The sequence below is a fragment of the Lemur catta genome, chromosome 10 (assembly GCF_020740605.2).
Source record: "Lemur catta isolate mLemCat1 chromosome 10, mLemCat1.pri, whole genome shotgun sequence".
Taxonomy (NCBI): domain Eukaryota; kingdom Metazoa; phylum Chordata; class Mammalia; order Primates; family Lemuridae; genus Lemur; species Lemur catta.
The window spans coordinates 31,941,243-31,958,772 of NC_059137.1; the positions used below are offsets into that span (position 1 = coordinate 31,941,243).

The 17,530-nt window shown below is 34.5% G+C and overlaps 1 protein-coding gene across 1 annotated transcript in view; it reads left to right on the forward strand.

Moving 5' to 3' along the window:
• Positions 1–17,530, forward strand: part of ERP44 (endoplasmic reticulum protein 44) — a 59,033-nt gene that overhangs the window by 4,515 nt on the left and 36,988 nt on the right. The window contains exon 2 of the mRNA XM_045563140.1: positions 16,836–16,908. Within this exon, the coding sequence (XP_045419096.1) occupies positions 16,836–16,908 (73 nt within the window). The remainder of the gene's footprint in view (positions 1–16,835; positions 16,909–17,530) is intronic.

Genomic DNA, 17,530 nt, shown 5'->3' on the forward strand with positions numbered 1-17,530 from the left:
ATTTCTTTTTAACTGTTTATACTCCCCTAGGTAGATTTACAAATCCACTGTTGTTACCCTTCTTTTGCTGTTACAGATAGTTCAGCAAATGGTAGTTTGTGCATATGTAATTTTGATAGTGTATCTTTGAGGTAGATTTCTATAAGTGAAGTTGCTAGGGCAAAAGGTAAATGTATATGTAACTTTGTAGATGTTGCTATATATTTTGAAATTCATCTGTATAGGAGTTGTGCCATTTTGTGATCTCACCTAGGATGGAATAGAATTTCCCTATATCCTTGCTAACAAGGTATGAGGTAAATGATTGGGTATTTGTTAATCTGATAGGTGAGAAATGTTATTTCAATGTATGTTAATTTGTGTCTCTTTAATATGAATGTGATTGAGCTTTCTTATGTGTAAAGGTCATTTGCATTTTTCTTTGTATGAACTGTCTTTCCGTTTCTAGCCTGTCTTCTGTAGAACTGTTGGTCTTTTTCTGGATACTAGACACACACACACACACACACACACACACACACACACACACAAACAAACACAGAGTTCTTAACCCTTTATATTCTTAGTTGATTCTATGATGTACACAGAGTTGAAAGGCACTGGAATATACTACCCTATGTGAATTCAATCATACGTCCAATGGATTAAAATTTGTAAAAGCCTTGGAGAAGATGTCTAATTGCCACAGTTATTGAAAACTTCTTCTAAATTGTATACTATGATTTTTAATAGCTTTATAGCATCTCAGTCTTTAAATTTAAATACACTGTAATTTACTTCATCTTTTAAGACATTTGGTTATGGTTATTGCCAGTTTTTCACAGTTATAAAAGATATAGCATACAGTGATATTCGCTGCAAATGTCCAAATATATCCTCAGGATACTTTTCTAGAATTATATTTTTTTGGGTCATATGGTATGTTTTATATTTAGGATTTCTGATACATTGTACCACATTGCCGTACTGAAAAGTTGTACCAGTGTGTATTCTTACCAACAGTGTATGAGTAGGCCCACTTTCTCACACTTCAGTCACAGTGGGTGTTTTTGTAATCTGTGCCAATTTAGTAGACCAAAAATGGTATCTCAATTTAAATTTACACTTCTTTGATTACAACCAAGGTAATAAATATTTTTTCATATTTATTGACATATATATTTCTGTGTATGTCTGTATTACTTGTTCATGTTATTTGTCCTTTTTTCAAAAAATTGGTTACTCTTCTAGTAATTCAGAATAAATATGCTTGGAAGATATAGTTCTTTATCTATTCATTAGTATCCATTCAAGAGACAGCATAGTGCAAAAAATGGACGTCAGGGCATCTATCTATGTATAAGTTCCAACTCTTACATTTATTTAACACTGTAACCGTGTATAAATTACTTAACTAAATTTTTTGGTCGATAAGATAAGCACATTGGATTTGATGATTCAGTGATTCTTTGTGTAGTCCATCTTGTTTTCAAAAAGGATATTCCTCTAAGTCCTCCTAATTATAGACTTATTTGATTGAGTAGTTCCTTAAAAAAATCTGCTGGCTTTTCAACAAGTTGCAGGTCTGTGCCCCTCACCCTGTTATCCATGTAAGGAATAGCATGCTTTGGTCACAGCTTCTCTGATACTAACCATTGCTGTGTTCAGTTTCTTCCAACCAAGGAAGTGATTAAAAACGGTTTGACTTTTCACAACATTTATTGATCTTCAGCCTACCTTTGATTCCATGGAGGGGCCTCTCTATGGTACAGGCTGCAGGAACTTAATCTGTAACATTGGTATTAGTTTTTCCTTTCTGCCTGTCATTTGAATGCCTGTTTACAACCTACTGTGGAAGAGAAAAAGATAATTGAAGTGCACATTTTGCCTCCAAGGAATTATAATTCAGATGAGGAGAGAAGATGTGTATGTACAATAATTAGAATCCTAAAAAGAAAGTGGTGGGTGCCTAGGGTATCTGTAGAAGTGGGTTATAGATCCTCCTATTCAGAAGTGTGGTTGTGAGTCTCGGTGTCTATATCACCTCAGAATTTCTTTCAAATAGCCTCACCTCAGGCCTACTGAGTCAGAACTTGCACGTTAACAGCTTACACCCAGGTGATTCGTATGCACATAAAAGTTTGAGAAGTACTGCTGTGGATGTTTGGAAGAAACAAATTATTTCTCAATGGAGGAATAAGACATGTCTTCTTGGAGAAAGATCAGTTTGAGTATTGCCTTGAAGGATTAAATGGATAAATTCAGTCCTGAATAGAATGAAGAAAAAGGGCTATGCCTTTCAATAACTGAATAAATCTCTTACGTGAATACGTATTTTTTTGTTTCTGTTTTTTTGAGAAGTCTTGCTGTCTGGTTTGCTGACATGGCCAAATGTCAGAATTGGCCCTAAAGAAGCTGGGAAACCCTTTAGCCAGTTTCTGTTAGAACAATCATTATCAATTTAGTAAAAAATAAAAGTCACATCCACATTGTATTCTCACCAGCTATCAGATTACCCCATTCGAGAGAGGAGAGGAAAACAGTGCCGCTTCGGAGGAGTCTCTTCTGTAATGTCATGGGTCTGAGGTTGTAGTTCTGTCCTTATAAAGATTGAAACCAAATTCTAACTGCTTTGGGAATCTTTGGCGATATTGTGGTTAAGATCTCTGTGATTTCTACAGCCCTATGATGTTATCATTATGTAGAACTTTGAGCATTATATCAGACTCTAATTTTTTTTTTTTTTAAGACTAGTCAAGTACAGTAGTGAGGAGGGGGGAAAGTAGTAGAACAAGTTCAATCTGTAACTGACTGTGAACAATCAAGTGAGATAACTCACTACCTTCGGACCAGCCTATCAGACTCTAATTTTAAGTCACCTGAATTTGTAGACATGAACATTACTAATATAAAATATTAGAGAAAAGCAGCTAGTTATGGTGATGCATGCCCATAATGTAATCCCAGTTACTATGGAGGCTGAGGAGGAAGGAAGGATCTCTTGAGCCCAGGAGTTCGAGGCTAGCTTGGATAACATAGCAAGGCCCCATCTCTTAAAAGAGAAAAGCAGTGAAAAGGAAGAAGAAAAACATCTCAGAAAAACATTATTATAGTATTTGACCTAAAGAAAACTGTAGGCTAAATAGTAGAGTGCCAATATTTTTTCCATTTCTTTGTTGAGATTATTATAGTCTGGTAGTGGGACCTTTGGTAATTGGATTTAACAGATTTTAGAGAAACATCTTTAGGAATCAGAAGAGTTTTTGACCCTGGAAAAAAGGAACTGGAGCCCTTTTTATTTCTAAGGGACTCAACCATTAGTGTCTTGCTATATTTAGCAGGAGGGAAAGGATATAAGAACCATGAGTGGATCGTATGCAGTAATAATGAATGAAGTTATATTTGTCTAGAGTTGTGCTGTAAATTTAAAATCCTTAAAATTAAATAAAAAATTTTATTCCTCAGTCACAGTAGCTACATTTCAAGTGCTCAATAGCCGCATGTGGCAAGTGGCTACTGTATTAAACAGTGCCAATTACAGAACATTCCCATCATCATAGAAAGTGCCATCTGCAGAAAGTGGATACGTCTGGTCTAGAGCTTTGCTCCTTCTGTCTGTCTTAGAAGCCAAAACAGAGCTGGGGTAAAGAATAAGGAAAATGCCTTAAATGAAGTTTCAAAGCTTGTGAGGAACATATCTTGCCTGTTAAGGGAGAGCAATAATCTGGAAAATGTCAATCTTATCAGTGAACACAGATTTGGCTTTTGGTTGCCTGATCGCAAATTTAGGAAGGCACCAAGACTAATAGTGAAACTAGAAAATGAGTTTGAATATTAGCATTGATTCTCCCAGTAGTTGACGAGGTCACTGAAGACAAGTCACTTCTCTTCTCGAGGACTTAGTTTTCTCAACTGAATATTGAGTAGGATTGAATAGACTGTTCTTCGAACTCTAGTGGAATGTGACTGTGACTTTGGGATTTGAAGGCCTGCAATTTGTCTCAGTGGTAAAATCCCTTTTGAGGGCTACAGCTTTAAATGATACTTTAGGGGAAATTTTACTGAATAAGAATAGGCCTCCATTTTAGTTAGTAAAATTACCTGTAAAATGATGGCCTGTTGAAGTGTTTTAAATGTTTGCCTCAGGTATCAAAAAGATACCCTTGCCAGACTTAATCTTCTAATTTGATAAATCCATAAATTAACGTGCATCTCTTTCTACCTACTTGAAAATGGCCAGAAATTATATGAGCTCACAAAGACACACTAATATTTAATGCAAACTCCAAAATGAGAATAAAGTGTGATTTAGTGATGGAGTACAGACCATGAATATGTCTACAAAATAAAATGTCAAACAGAGTTAAAATTTTTTGGTCCTTTGGAAAAGATAACTCTCATATTTACATGACTACTGTTTAACTGTTTTGTTGTACTTGAAGGTTTGGAAATGTACGGGGAAATGCCAGCTTTTAAAAATTACCAACACGTTCTTGAAGTCTATCTCTTTGCTTAAAGAACAGCTTCAAGTGTAAGATAAGTATTGTGATTTAGAGTTATCCTGAGAGAAGAAATTTGTACATTTTCAGTTTCTTTGACTTTTATTACTAGAGTTCTGGCCCAAGTACAGTAAAATGTCAGCTAGCTGGCCATAAGCTCACACTTTTGTAGTGACTTCATGTTTTGGAAGAGCTAAGAATAATGAAGAGCTATACTTTTTTTGTAGTCAAAGTGATTTCTTAGAAAACATCTACTTAAATTGACTCATTCCTTAAACTTTCTAAATAGCAGGAGTTTTTAGTATAAGAATGGATACTATTTCTCACAGGAAGTCTTGCAATCTGTTCACAGTTAACAAAAGTACTACAATGTTGCAAAATACTAAAGTTCTTTGTTAGTTTAATGTTTGAATGAAATGGTTTCAGAGACCCTAATTTTGCTTTGGAACTGCAGTAGCCCCCCCCTTATCCACAGGAGATATGTTCTAACAGCCCCAGTGGATGCCTGAAACTGCAGATAGTACAGAACCCTGTACACACACACACACACACACACACACACACACACACACACTATGTTTTTTCCTATACATACATATCTATGTAAAGTTTAGTTTATAAATTAGTCACAGTAAGAAATCAAAAACAGTAAGTGATAATAAAGTATAACAATATTCTGTTCACAGTTTCATGGATAGAAGATTCGTTCTTACCATAGGTCTTAGCAACCTCAGCATATGATTCTGACTCAGGTTAACTTCCTAACTGGGTTGCTCCTCAGCCTTGGCCCAGTTGCCTCTGCTAGGAATAGCCTTGATTGTTTATGGCAGTGTGCTCCTAGTATGTTAAAGTATAAATATTGTCTGTGTATGACAGGAGGAGTCCCAACTTGCAGTGTGAAAAATACTGTTGTAATAACTTAAAATGTCAAACCAAAAGATTTCCTGACATGTTTTTTTGATTCCTGAAAGCAATAATACTTTTATGGTAGAGAAAGGCATAATGAAGAAAAAAGTACATACACCAACCACTGCTAATATTTGAGTATATATCCGTCCTCTTTCTTTCTGCATATTTGAATGGATTTTTAATAGTAATGTGTATATTTTGGACAATGTAAGATTAGGCTCTTCTTTAATCTTGGTGTAGAGTGGAAGACTACTGGTTTGTGGGAATATTAGAAAGAAAAGATACCCACATATGTACATGTACTTGTACTCCTATCATTTGGAAATGACTCCTAGCTTGACCACTTAGCTTCAAAAAGTTATTTTTTGACGTTTATTTTATTTATTTAATTTATTTTTTGAAGTTATTTTTGAGTTTCCATTTTCTCACATAGCAGATGAGGGTAAAGACTTCTCCAGCAAAGTTCTGGGGAAACAAATGAGAATGTTTACGAATGTGTCTATAGGGCATTGTAGGTACCTATACTCTTCTGATTTCTGTCACATAGTAGGTGCTCAATAAATGTTGTTTGGACCAGGGGATCAGTGAATGAATGAATGAATGAGTAAATATCCTTTTTTTTGAAACTTTCAAGTTGTCCATCCAATGGTATTAAAATTGCATGCACTGGGGTAATGAGCTCACATGACTAGCTTCCAGCCCCTGCGGTCATCTTATTCTAATAATTACATTGTCCTTATACTAACAGAAGCAGTTACTATTAAGTGAATAAGTTATCACAATATAAAATGACTATTAAGTGAATAAGTTGTCTGCTTAGCTCTGTTTTATAACTGTACTTAGTTTGAACTTAAAGTCAATTATATAATTATGAAAATAGTTTATGGAGGCAGTTGCATTTTATTGTACAGTCCACTGGTTTTAGAACTGAAGGAGACCTGGATTTGAATCCTGTTCTGCCATTAATTTGAACAAGTAACTTTAGATTATTTGAGTCTTCTTCATTTAACAAATATTTTCCTTTTTACTATATGCCAGATACTGAAGTTTCCATTTTCTCATTTACAAAATAGGGATAATATAATTCCTACTTCAGCTTCAGAGTTGCTATGATGATGTAAAGAGATAATATATGTGTTTGTAAGCTGTAAATATAAGTTATTGTTAGGTTAAAATATTTTTGCATGCTTCAAACATATGTTTGTTCAGTGGATTCTTTTCCCAGAAGGCTAGGTGTACAATGTTCTTTCCTTTCAGGGAGAGTTGATGCATTATAGAAGTAGTTCTGAGGTCTGGATTTCCAGAATAACATTTCAGTTGACAGTACTGGAAGGTAGAGTGATTTTGAAGCTAGAAAGACCTGCTTCATTCCTGGCTCTCCCTCTTTTTAGCTGTGTGACATTAGGTAAAGTTCCTTATCTTTCTGAGCCTCAATTTTTCTAACTTAAAAAATGAGGATGATTATTCTGCAAGATTGTAAGATTAAGATATAAAGTATATAAAGGACTTTGCATCATATCTGGCATGTAAGAGATACTGTTTGGAAGGTAATGAGTACAGAAGGGAAGCTTGTCAATCAAATGGAGTTATTGTGGTATGGAGAAATACCTTGGAGGAGGATTGTTCTTGTGCTGACCATCCTTCTGTATTGTACTATCTTACACCCCTCTGAAATGAGTAAATGGGTGAGGGTTTTCATTTTAAATATTCTAAATATTAGTGGTTTCTTAAAGTATTTATCAACTTGTCTCATTCCCCTGGCAAATTATGACATGATCTTATCAAAATACTGACAAATGTAATTATGATTGATGGAAATAAAAATCTAACTTGATATACATTTCCATTTTTAATGCAAAACAAATAAATTCCTGTAAATGATATAAATGAAACTGAAGAAACATGCTTTATGCTCTCCTGTTTGAAAGGTATCATTTGCTGTACGTAGAAAAGCATCATCTCTATTACTGTGAACATTCAAAATCATTCAAAAAATGTATCTCTAACTGTTGTAATGGACTAGGTATATGGAAAATGATGATTCTTTAGAAATATATAATCTTTCTCTAGTTGAATTTAGTAAGGGAAGAGTAGATTATTACTACAGATTTTTGGTCACTGAAGAGATGAGAAAAGTCTTGTTTGTGTATGTGTGGAAGATTTCAAATTGCTGGTTATACAGTTTCATGTGCTCCGGTAAGCCTAACTTAACATACACTATAGTTACCCCTTAAATATTGCTTCCATTGGGGTGTAAAGTTTTTTACACTTCTGAAGCATATATGATATTTACTGCTTTTATTAAGTTTTGACCATTAAGCTAAATCTGTTTATAGATTTGATGAAAACTGGGGATTTAACAAATCTTTTTAAATTTAGATACTGAGATGAAAGAATTTGGTGAGAACTTATTGGCAGATAAGGTAGCTTATGATGGGTATTTCAATTTGGATCATGAAAAGCTCATTATATGGTCTTGCTTTTATAATCTTATTAATACTTACACATATATTTCCCATTGGAAAGATGGGGAGTTGGTTAAAAAAGGAGAGTAAATTGTATTTTCCTGTCCACAAGGGTAAGTAAAGTTATAAGGACCTCCCTGATACACACTGGTTATTATCTTGACCAAACAGTGATTTGAAATATATTATAATATGAGTCCTCAAGAAATCGCTTGCTTGCTTGCTTATTTATTTATTTATTTACGAATGAATGAATGAGACAGGGTCTCACTCTGTGTCCCAGGCTAGAGAGTAGTGGCATCATCATAGCTCATTGCAACCTTAAACTCTTGGGCTCAAGTGATCCTCCTGCGTCAACCTCCCATGTACAGGCGTTCACCACCACACCTGGCTAATTTTTCTTTTTTGGAGAGATGGGGTCTTGTTCTTGCTCAGGCTGTTCTCCAACTCCTGGCCTCAAGCAATCTTCCCACCTCAGCCTCCCAGAGTGCTAGGATTACAGGTGTGAGCCACCTTGCCCAGCCAAGAAATAGCTTTTAATTCTTAGAAGCCTCCAATGCCTTGTAACAAAATAGAGTTTTTCTTTGTCATTTGTACCATGAGGCAAGAAAAACCACCTGAGTAGCTATGACTGAATAGCCTATGACTGAAGTTGTATTTGTCGCCTTTACTTTTTGCGTTTGATGTCTTTCTTCACTTACTTTGTTTGGGGAATACCTATTCATTCAGTAGTATCCAGTTTTTCTGAATCTTATTTTTAATCTAATGAAACCTGGATTGTGATATTTGAGGAAATTAGCAGAGAGATTTTCAGTGTTCCCATATGAGATGAATTTCTAAGTCTATCACTTATTTTGGAATATTACTTTGAAGTACTAAGTTAATAAATATTCCTGAATATTGTAAAGATAAGATAAAAGATGTTTTCTTTTTTTTTTTTTTTTTTTGAGACAGAGTCTCACTCTGTTGCCCAGGCTAGAGTGAGTGCCGTGGCGTCAGCCTAGCTCACAGCAACCTCAAACTCCTGGGCTCAAGCAATCCTATTGTCTCAGCCTCCCAAGTAGCTGGGACTACAGGCATGCGCCACCATGCCCGGCTAATTTTTTCTATATATATATTTTAGTTGGCCAGATAATTTCTTTCTATTTTTAGTAGAGACAGGGTCTCGCTCTTGCTCAGGCTGGTCTCGAACTCCTGACCTCAAGCGATCCACCCACCTCGGCCTCCCAGAGTGCTAGAATTACAGGCATGAGCCACCGCGCCCGGCCCAATACCCAATATTTGAATGAGAGGATCTTCTCTCTCTTATTTTAAATATGTAAGTGAAGTTTGATCTTACTAGATTAATATAAAATCTATATAATGTTATTCATACCTTTTTCCACAATGCCTAGCATGTAATAGATGACTCAGTGAAATATTTGTGGAATGAGTGACTGAACTAAAGAATGTATATACCAGCATTTTTGTAGACTCTCTTAAGGGAACTTCCTTTCATCAGGCATCCTGGGCAAGAATTACAGTGCAGCACAAAATAGAGTAGTCATAATTTTCTCTTGACATATATTTGCAAGCATTTGTTCTGGACTCTTGCTTACAAGGCCCAGTGCTAGATACTAATTGGGAGACAATGATGAATGAGTGGCACATTTTCTCACCCTCCTCTCCACCCCCTAGATTTCAGGGTGTGTGCAGGAAAACAGAGAAAACATCTCATCTTGAGATTCTCCTAGTTCCCATACTTTGTTAGTACTGCCATTGCTAGAAGTTTGAGTTTTAGAAGAGCAAATGTTTTTTTTTTTTTTTTAAGATGATAATCTTTTGCACACATTGAGAAATTCACCACCAGCTCTGAAAAGCTTTTTATAACAAAAACATCCTCTTTGAAGGTCAGGGAAGTATTTAATACATTGTCTATTCCATGTAAATTAGTTGATACCATTTTTAGATTATAATGAAGAACAAAGCACATGTGACATCAATTTTTAATGGAAATCTATGTTTGATCAAATAACTAATATGGGCTGGGTGTGGTGGCTCACGCCTGTAATCCTAGCACTCTGGGAGGCCGAGGTGGGCGTATCGTTTGAGCTCAGGAGTTCAAGACCAGCCTGGGCAAGAGCAAGACCCTGTCTCTACTAAAAATAGAAAGGAATTATATGGACAACTAAAAAATATATATATATAGTTAGCCGGGCATGGTGGCGCATGCCTGTAGTCCCAGCTACTCAGGAAGCTGAGGCAGTAGGATCGCTTGAGCTCAGAAGTTTGAGGTTGCTGTGAGCTAGGCTGACGCCATGACACTCTAGTCCGGGCAACAGAGTGAGACTCTGTCTCAAAAATAAAAAAAAATAAATAAATAACTAATATGCAAGAAAAATATGAATTACAACATTTTTTGTTTCTTTTTATTTGTCCATGGTTGTTTCTACTGGCAAATTTGACATTAGGGATTATATTGTCTATATTTGAATTATTTTTTGAGTATAGCATTTGTATTCCCAAACATGTCTGTACTATATTTTAAGTTGTATAATGAAGGGTGCTGGTAATTGTTCTGATGTTTCTTTATAAATGCAGACTAGTTCTGACCAACCCATGGCCATGTTCATGGCCAACATGGGCTGTACTGATATTATAGGGAGGTTGTACTATTGAGCAATTTAAGGGTTAAAGTAGCTTCCCAGTGTTATTCTATACTTAGTCTTATTTTCTCCCCTCCCTTTGAACTTCTAGTTCGTTATAATGCTTCTGGGAATACTTACAGTGTGAGATGTGCCTTGATTGATACCTGACTTCAAGGCCCTTGTAGTTCCTGTCAGCCTTAGCCTCTTTTCTCCAGGGACCTTTCAACATCTCCTAGTTCCTTGCAGCCAACTGCAAACCTTTATGCTTTCCTTGCCTGCCAGCTTAATGCAAAACTGAAAGTAAGAGTGGACTGACATTGCAGTCAGAGAAATGGCCCCCAGGGAGGAGAAGCAGCCTGGGTCCCATGGCATTGGGACTTCAGATGGTAGGCTAATTTGTCAATCTGGATAAGAAATGGAAGAGAACTGCTGCCTAGTGTATTACTTATTTCTTGCTATAGGAGAGAAATAGTTTGTAAAGGGCTTTGAGAATCTCCCAACAGAAAGACAAGTAAATGAAAGATTTAGCAAAAATACGCTAAACTATTACAGCAGAATGCCTAGCAGATGTAATGCCAACCGAGAATAGTAATGCTACAGGAAGGAAACATTCTCCATTGAAGCTTCTATTTTATGGTAGTAATTTCTTGTATTAATAGAAATACCTATTCAAAAGCTATTTTTTTGAGTAGAAGGCAATATACTTTTAAAAGTTAACATCTATGTAAATTTGTAAGATTTACATCTTAGAATCTAAGATTAGATTCTACATTTATCTAAACTCACAGCAATTTGTATGTCAATGCTGAATTGTCACAAATGAGTCTTACTTGTGCTTATGTTCATATTTGAGGACCAAAAACATTATATAGAGTTTAAAATGAATTTACATACTTGCTTCTAGAGTAAAAAGCTTTTTTCTCTAAAGCAGTGTTCTTAAACTTTAATGTGCATAGGAATCATCTGCGGATTTTATTAAAATGATGCTTTTCATTCAGTAGATCTGGGTTGGGGCCTAATATTCTACATTTCTCACAGCTTCTAGGTGATGCCAATGCTGCCAGTTCAGGGACCACACTTTAAATTTTAAGGTTTTAAGGTATTAAGCTTTCAACAGATAAACTCACTGGAAATACTTTTGTTTAGAAATACTTTCTAAACTCGCTTACTAAGATACTGTAATAAAACACAGCATAGCACATGCTTCTGTGAATATGACTCTTACTGGCAGAAGTAATATACGATAACCTCTTCTACCTGATATTTATTGGCCTCTGATCCTGAAAGTCCCAAATCATTAATTTTCATGACTGAATTAACAACCTTAAATAGCACAATACAAGAAGTGTTGGACTTTTATCCACTAATGTAACATAGCTGTTCTATTTTCTATTTTTCTTGTGGTAATATACTGATTCACTTTTTTCCCCTCAGCTTTATTAAGGTATATTTGACAAATAAAAATTGTATATATTTATTATACATATATAGTAAGTAAAATATGTTTTGGTATATTTATACTTTGTGAAATTAAGCTGATTGCCATGTCCATTACCTTGCATAATTATCTTTTTTCTTGTGGTGCGAACACTCAATATCTAATCTCTTAGTAATTTTCAAGTGTGCAGTAGTCATGCACGGCTTAATGATGGGGATATGTTCTGAAAAATGTGTCATTGGGCGATTTCCTTGTGCAAACATGAATGAGTGTACTTATACAAACGTAGATAGTATAGTCCACTACACACCTAAGCTATATGGTATAGCCTATTGCTCCTAGGCTACAAACCTGTATAACAACAGGTTACTGTACTGAATACTGTAAACAGTTGTAAGACAATGGTATTCGTACACTTAAACACAGAAAAGGTACATATGATATGATATAAGATATAAAGTGGCACACTTGGATAGGAGGCACTTAACATGAATGGAGCCTGTAGGACTGGAAGTTGCTCTGGGTCAGTCAGTGAGTGGTGAGTGAATGTGAAGGTTACTGTACACTACTGTAACCTTTATAAACACTATACACTTAGGCTATATGAAATTTATAAAAAATATTTTTCTTCAATAATTAACCTTAGCTTACTGTAACTTTTGCTTTTTAGATTTTTAAATTTTTAACTTTTTGACTCTTGGAATAACACATAGCTTAAAACATAAACACATTGTACAGCTGTACAAAAATATTTCCTTATATCCTTATCCTGTAAGCTTTTATCTATTTTTAAAAGTTTTTAATTTGTTTTTTACTTTTTAAACTTTTTTGTTGAAAACTAAGGCACAAACACACACATTCTACATAGGGTGAGAATCATTGAGACATCACTGAAATCATCATTGTTCCTAGGTGATAGGAATTTTTCAGCTCCATTATAATCTTATGGGACCACTGTTGTATATGTGATCTGTTGTTGACCAAAAAGTTCTTATATGGCACATGACTGTACATTATTATTAACTATAGTCACCACGCTGTACAGCAGATCTTGAAGCTGTTCTTAAATGAGGATAGTCTGTTTGCTGAACTGTCTGGAAAATTTGCTTTCCAAAATTCATTTCTAAAAAACCTTGTTTTATTATGTAATCAATTTTTCATTGTCTGTATCTTGTTTCAGCTTGATGACTAATCTAGAGAGAGTTTTAATTTCTTAGTAACTTCCATTCTGCTAGCCTACTTTTTCACTCTTTCTGTCCCCATCCCATGGAGCAGGTTGAACTCTTAGGAAAGAAAAGTCATTTTCTACCCAGGAAAACCAGACAAAGCTTCATGAAGAGGGACTCAATCCTTGAAGGACTTCTTATGCAGTAGTGGAGAAGAGGGCACTCTAGGTGGAGGAAACCATGTATACAAAGAGAGGGAAGCAGGAAAATCGTGGGGTATGTTTTGGGAGAAGCAGCTGGCTGCTGGGTGGCTTCTAAAATGCTATGGAAATGCAGTTAAGTACACTGACATCATTAGCCAGTTAGGTAGTTGTGGAAGATACAGGGAAGTTTAAGGAAAGCTTTTTAGTTCTCAGAGATACCTCAATTTTTGAAAACCAACTCATGGAAGAAAACATTCTTTACTTGATGAAGAGCTCCTGCTGTTTAAAGCTAGCCTGTCACTTTATTGTTATTTCTTTTAACGAATATAGGTATAGTATTTGCCATTTCACTGGTGTACCTTTTATGTAAGATCCCATCACTAGACATCTCAGACTGAAATGTGTGATAGTTGGTAAAGTGCTTGTTGGAGGAGATATCTAATGACTTATGGAAGATGATTAGAGATGCCTCTCTCCTCTAGCTCTTTGGCAAGAAAATGAGCTAATGACCAAGAGAATGACCAAGTTGTAAAATACTTCATAAGTTTATGTCTGTATATTTATATATGTTGCCTAACTATTCTATCATTAGAGACTATATTCTCCATGACTATTAAGATCTTCTACTGAAAATTTTTTGTATAAGTTTTTGTTTTTTTAAAATAAATTTTAAAGTTTCCTTCAAGTCTAAATTGAAAAAAAAATTAATGATTCCCTTCCTCCCTTCCTGGGTGGAGCTACTTGTCTTGATTTTACTTACACACCATAGCCTTTGACACATAAAGATGTTTTCCCTGGAGAATCTTGTTTCTGCCCAGGGCTGACATGAAAAGAAACAATTTGTCAGTCTAGTGGAGCTTGCTAACAATTCAAATAAACAACCTGCCTTTGCTTTCATACTACATATTAGTAGAAATGTTAATGATAATAGAAAACTGCCTCCTTTACACCCTACAGGGAGCAGAAATTATTGGGTCAGAAACAGTTTACTTGCTTTGAGCCCTCTTAACAAACACAACTGTTAGCTGAATATCAGTCTTATCATTTCATATTTATTAGCACAGTGTTTTGAAAGTAATAGTTATCTGTTTAATACAGCCAAATTGATCATTGCCTCACTTTGGCATTATTTAGCATGTATGTGTTTACATGTAAGCCATGTGTTATAAATATTTCAAAGTGAAAAGCAATTAAATTTAGACTTTAAACATATATTATCTGTAAACATATATTTTGATAGGTGATAACTATTTAAAAATATTTCAAAATAATTAGAAGAATAGATTTGGAATGTTCCTAACACAAATGATAAATGTTTGAGGTGATGGATATCCCAATTACCCAGATTTGATCATTACAACACATCATATGCTTATATAAAAATACCACATATACCTCATAAATATGTACAATTATTACATATCTATAAAAACATTTTTAAAAAGGACTCCCTTGGATTATACCACTGAAGACTGTTTTCATATCAGAAGTCTACCATTTATCAAATTTTTCTCTCCTCTTTACCACCGCTACTAGTTTGAGGCAGAGCACACCATGCCTTAGTACTAGTGCCCTCAGTACCTAGCAGACACTCTATAAATACTGTTGAGTTATTTAATGATTTGACTTTGGTAATGACCAACTTCATTACCATCTTCTTGAGTTTTTCTTCAACACACACCTATAAAATCTTGCTGTAATAATATAACTGTGTTCTACACAGTTATCTAAAGCTTGTCAGATGCTTAGGAGAGAAGGATCTGTTACTGAGATGTTGAAGATGTAGAAGAGAAAAGATTTATTTTCTCACCCATCTCTAGGTTCATGTGTGAGACCCCTTTAATAAAAGATTAACAAGAAAAACATACGAATTAATTTAAGATAGATTTTACATGGGAGCCTTCAGAAATTATGACTCACAGAAGTGGGGAAAACTTTATTTTTGTGCTTGAATTAGTAAAGCGTGGACAGTTGTGGAGAAGTATGATTGGATAAAAGGGGGTATGATTTAATGGTAATAAACTGGGGGAAGTTAGCAAGGCCTCTTTGTTCAGATTCTTCTTGGCATCTCTGTGTCCTCAGGGATAGGGATATTCCTTTCCTTGGGGTCTAGGGATGGTACCTCTTTCATGAAGGTCTCATGACCTACTTTGGAGGAAGGTCAGAGAATTCCTTTATGGCCCACTTCAGGGGAGAAGGGCAGGAGAAGATCAGAGAGACCTTTTTGCTTCTGTATTTTTCTCAAATGCCAGGGTGTACCATATTTTGGAATGACGTGTCCAGAACGATATCAATAGTAAGTAATGACTAGTGAGGGAAGTCTGATCTTTCTAGTCAATTTTTGAGTCACTGAAAAGAATATAAATTAGTCATATAAGTCAGATATTTGGAGATTTATAATTGCTTAGCATACTTTTAGGAGAGTATAGTTTATTGGTTGCTAGCAGACATGGTAGTCAGTTATTGGCTACACCATTATGGTAACTTGAAAATAAGACTTAGTGTTATCCTTAGGTTTTTCCTAAGAAAAGTATAAATCTCTAGAAATATTTTTAAAAATTAGCTGGGCTTATTTACATAGTAGTATCAGTGTACCTCTTTATACCATTTAGATTGAATTGTTAGTGAATTATAAAATTTTTGAGTTGTCACTGTTGTTAAGTAGTAAAGTGTCCATAAAATGGACGTGCAAAGGAATAGTCTTCAGGACTTTGATCTGAGTCTGACATTAGTTGTCATTCACTAAAAAACAGTGATTCAGTGAATGAATTTTCATACACAAACTCTGTTTTGAACAAAAAACTCTCTAGGCAGCAAACACAAAGTATATTAAAGATGGATTAAAGATGGAAACTAAAATACACTAAATATTACTTTTTAAAATATGTAAACATTTGCTGTTTAGTTTAAAATTTTATCTCTTCTTTGTTTTGCAGATGCCAGGGGAACTTTGGATTTCAGACACATTACAGTGAAAGCAAAAAGTTCTTACTTTCTTTTTAAGGGTCTCTTACTTAGCACATTGTTATCACTAGTAAGTGAAAATGATACCAGAAGGGCTTTTGGTTTACAATTTGCAAAGTCTTTCTTGAATTCTTCATTATTTTGTTCTGTCTTAGAAACATGGTGGGATAGAATCAGCAAACATATTTTTTTAAATTTTATTTTATATTAATACTTTCAAAGCTGATAATCTCCTGGCAAATTTTTCTTGTGGCCCTGTAGAGATAAAGTTGTTGAAAGTATTAATTTAATAGGATGAGTACATTCTCAGTTTTTCTAATTGTTTAGAAACAATTTCTTTTATATATTTGGAAGCATAGGAAGACTTACTTGACTAGTTTCTAGGCTTGAGAAGTTATTAATAATATTTCTCCTGTTGATCTAGTGGAGGGTTTGAATAGGTAAAAAAAATTAAAATGTATTGATGGCTGATTTTGTAAGTAGTAAGTGGAACCAACTTTATTCATTAATTTTTTAAACACTTTCTGCTTTATGTATTTGCCTTTGTGGAAACATTTACTAATTTCACATTTTTAAAATTTTCAGGTAACTTGGGTTTTTACTCCTGTAACAACTGAAATAACAAGTCTTGATACAGAGAATATAGATGAAATTTTAAGTAAGTACCTTGATATTTTTAAAGTGTACTTTCTTCTGTATAAACAGTTTATATACAGAAACAATAAAATCTTAGTTACCTAGAATATATGAAGAGCTGGCATTCTGATTAATTCCATAGCTTGTTGAATTAATGTACTTTTGGTATTGAGTTTTAGTAAAATTGCTTAATATATGTAAATCTTCTTTCTCATATTATAAGTATGGTAATACTTTCAATCTTTTTTATTTCTTTGCCTTTATATAAACACCATTCTTAACAATGCATAAAGTATTTTGCTAAAGCCTGCTTAGAGGCTGACAGTTCCCACTGTGTAGTACTAAATGTTAATGACCTTAGGACATAGCCTAGAAATTTTTTTTTTTATTTTACTTTAATGAAGTCACCTACTTTGATCTCTTTTATTGTCATTGGTCTAATTAAGCTCAGTAAGTAATTTACAGAATGCTTTGTTTGCTGACAGTATGATTGTAGATACAATTAACTTGGGGAAAACCATCTCTCCCTTTTAAAAATAGTAAAGGGAAGATTGCAGATGTAGTTGATAGAAAATCACAACTTAGGAGCTTTAAGAAAATGTACAGTTTTCTTAATGATTTCTTCTTCTTTTTTTTAAAAACAC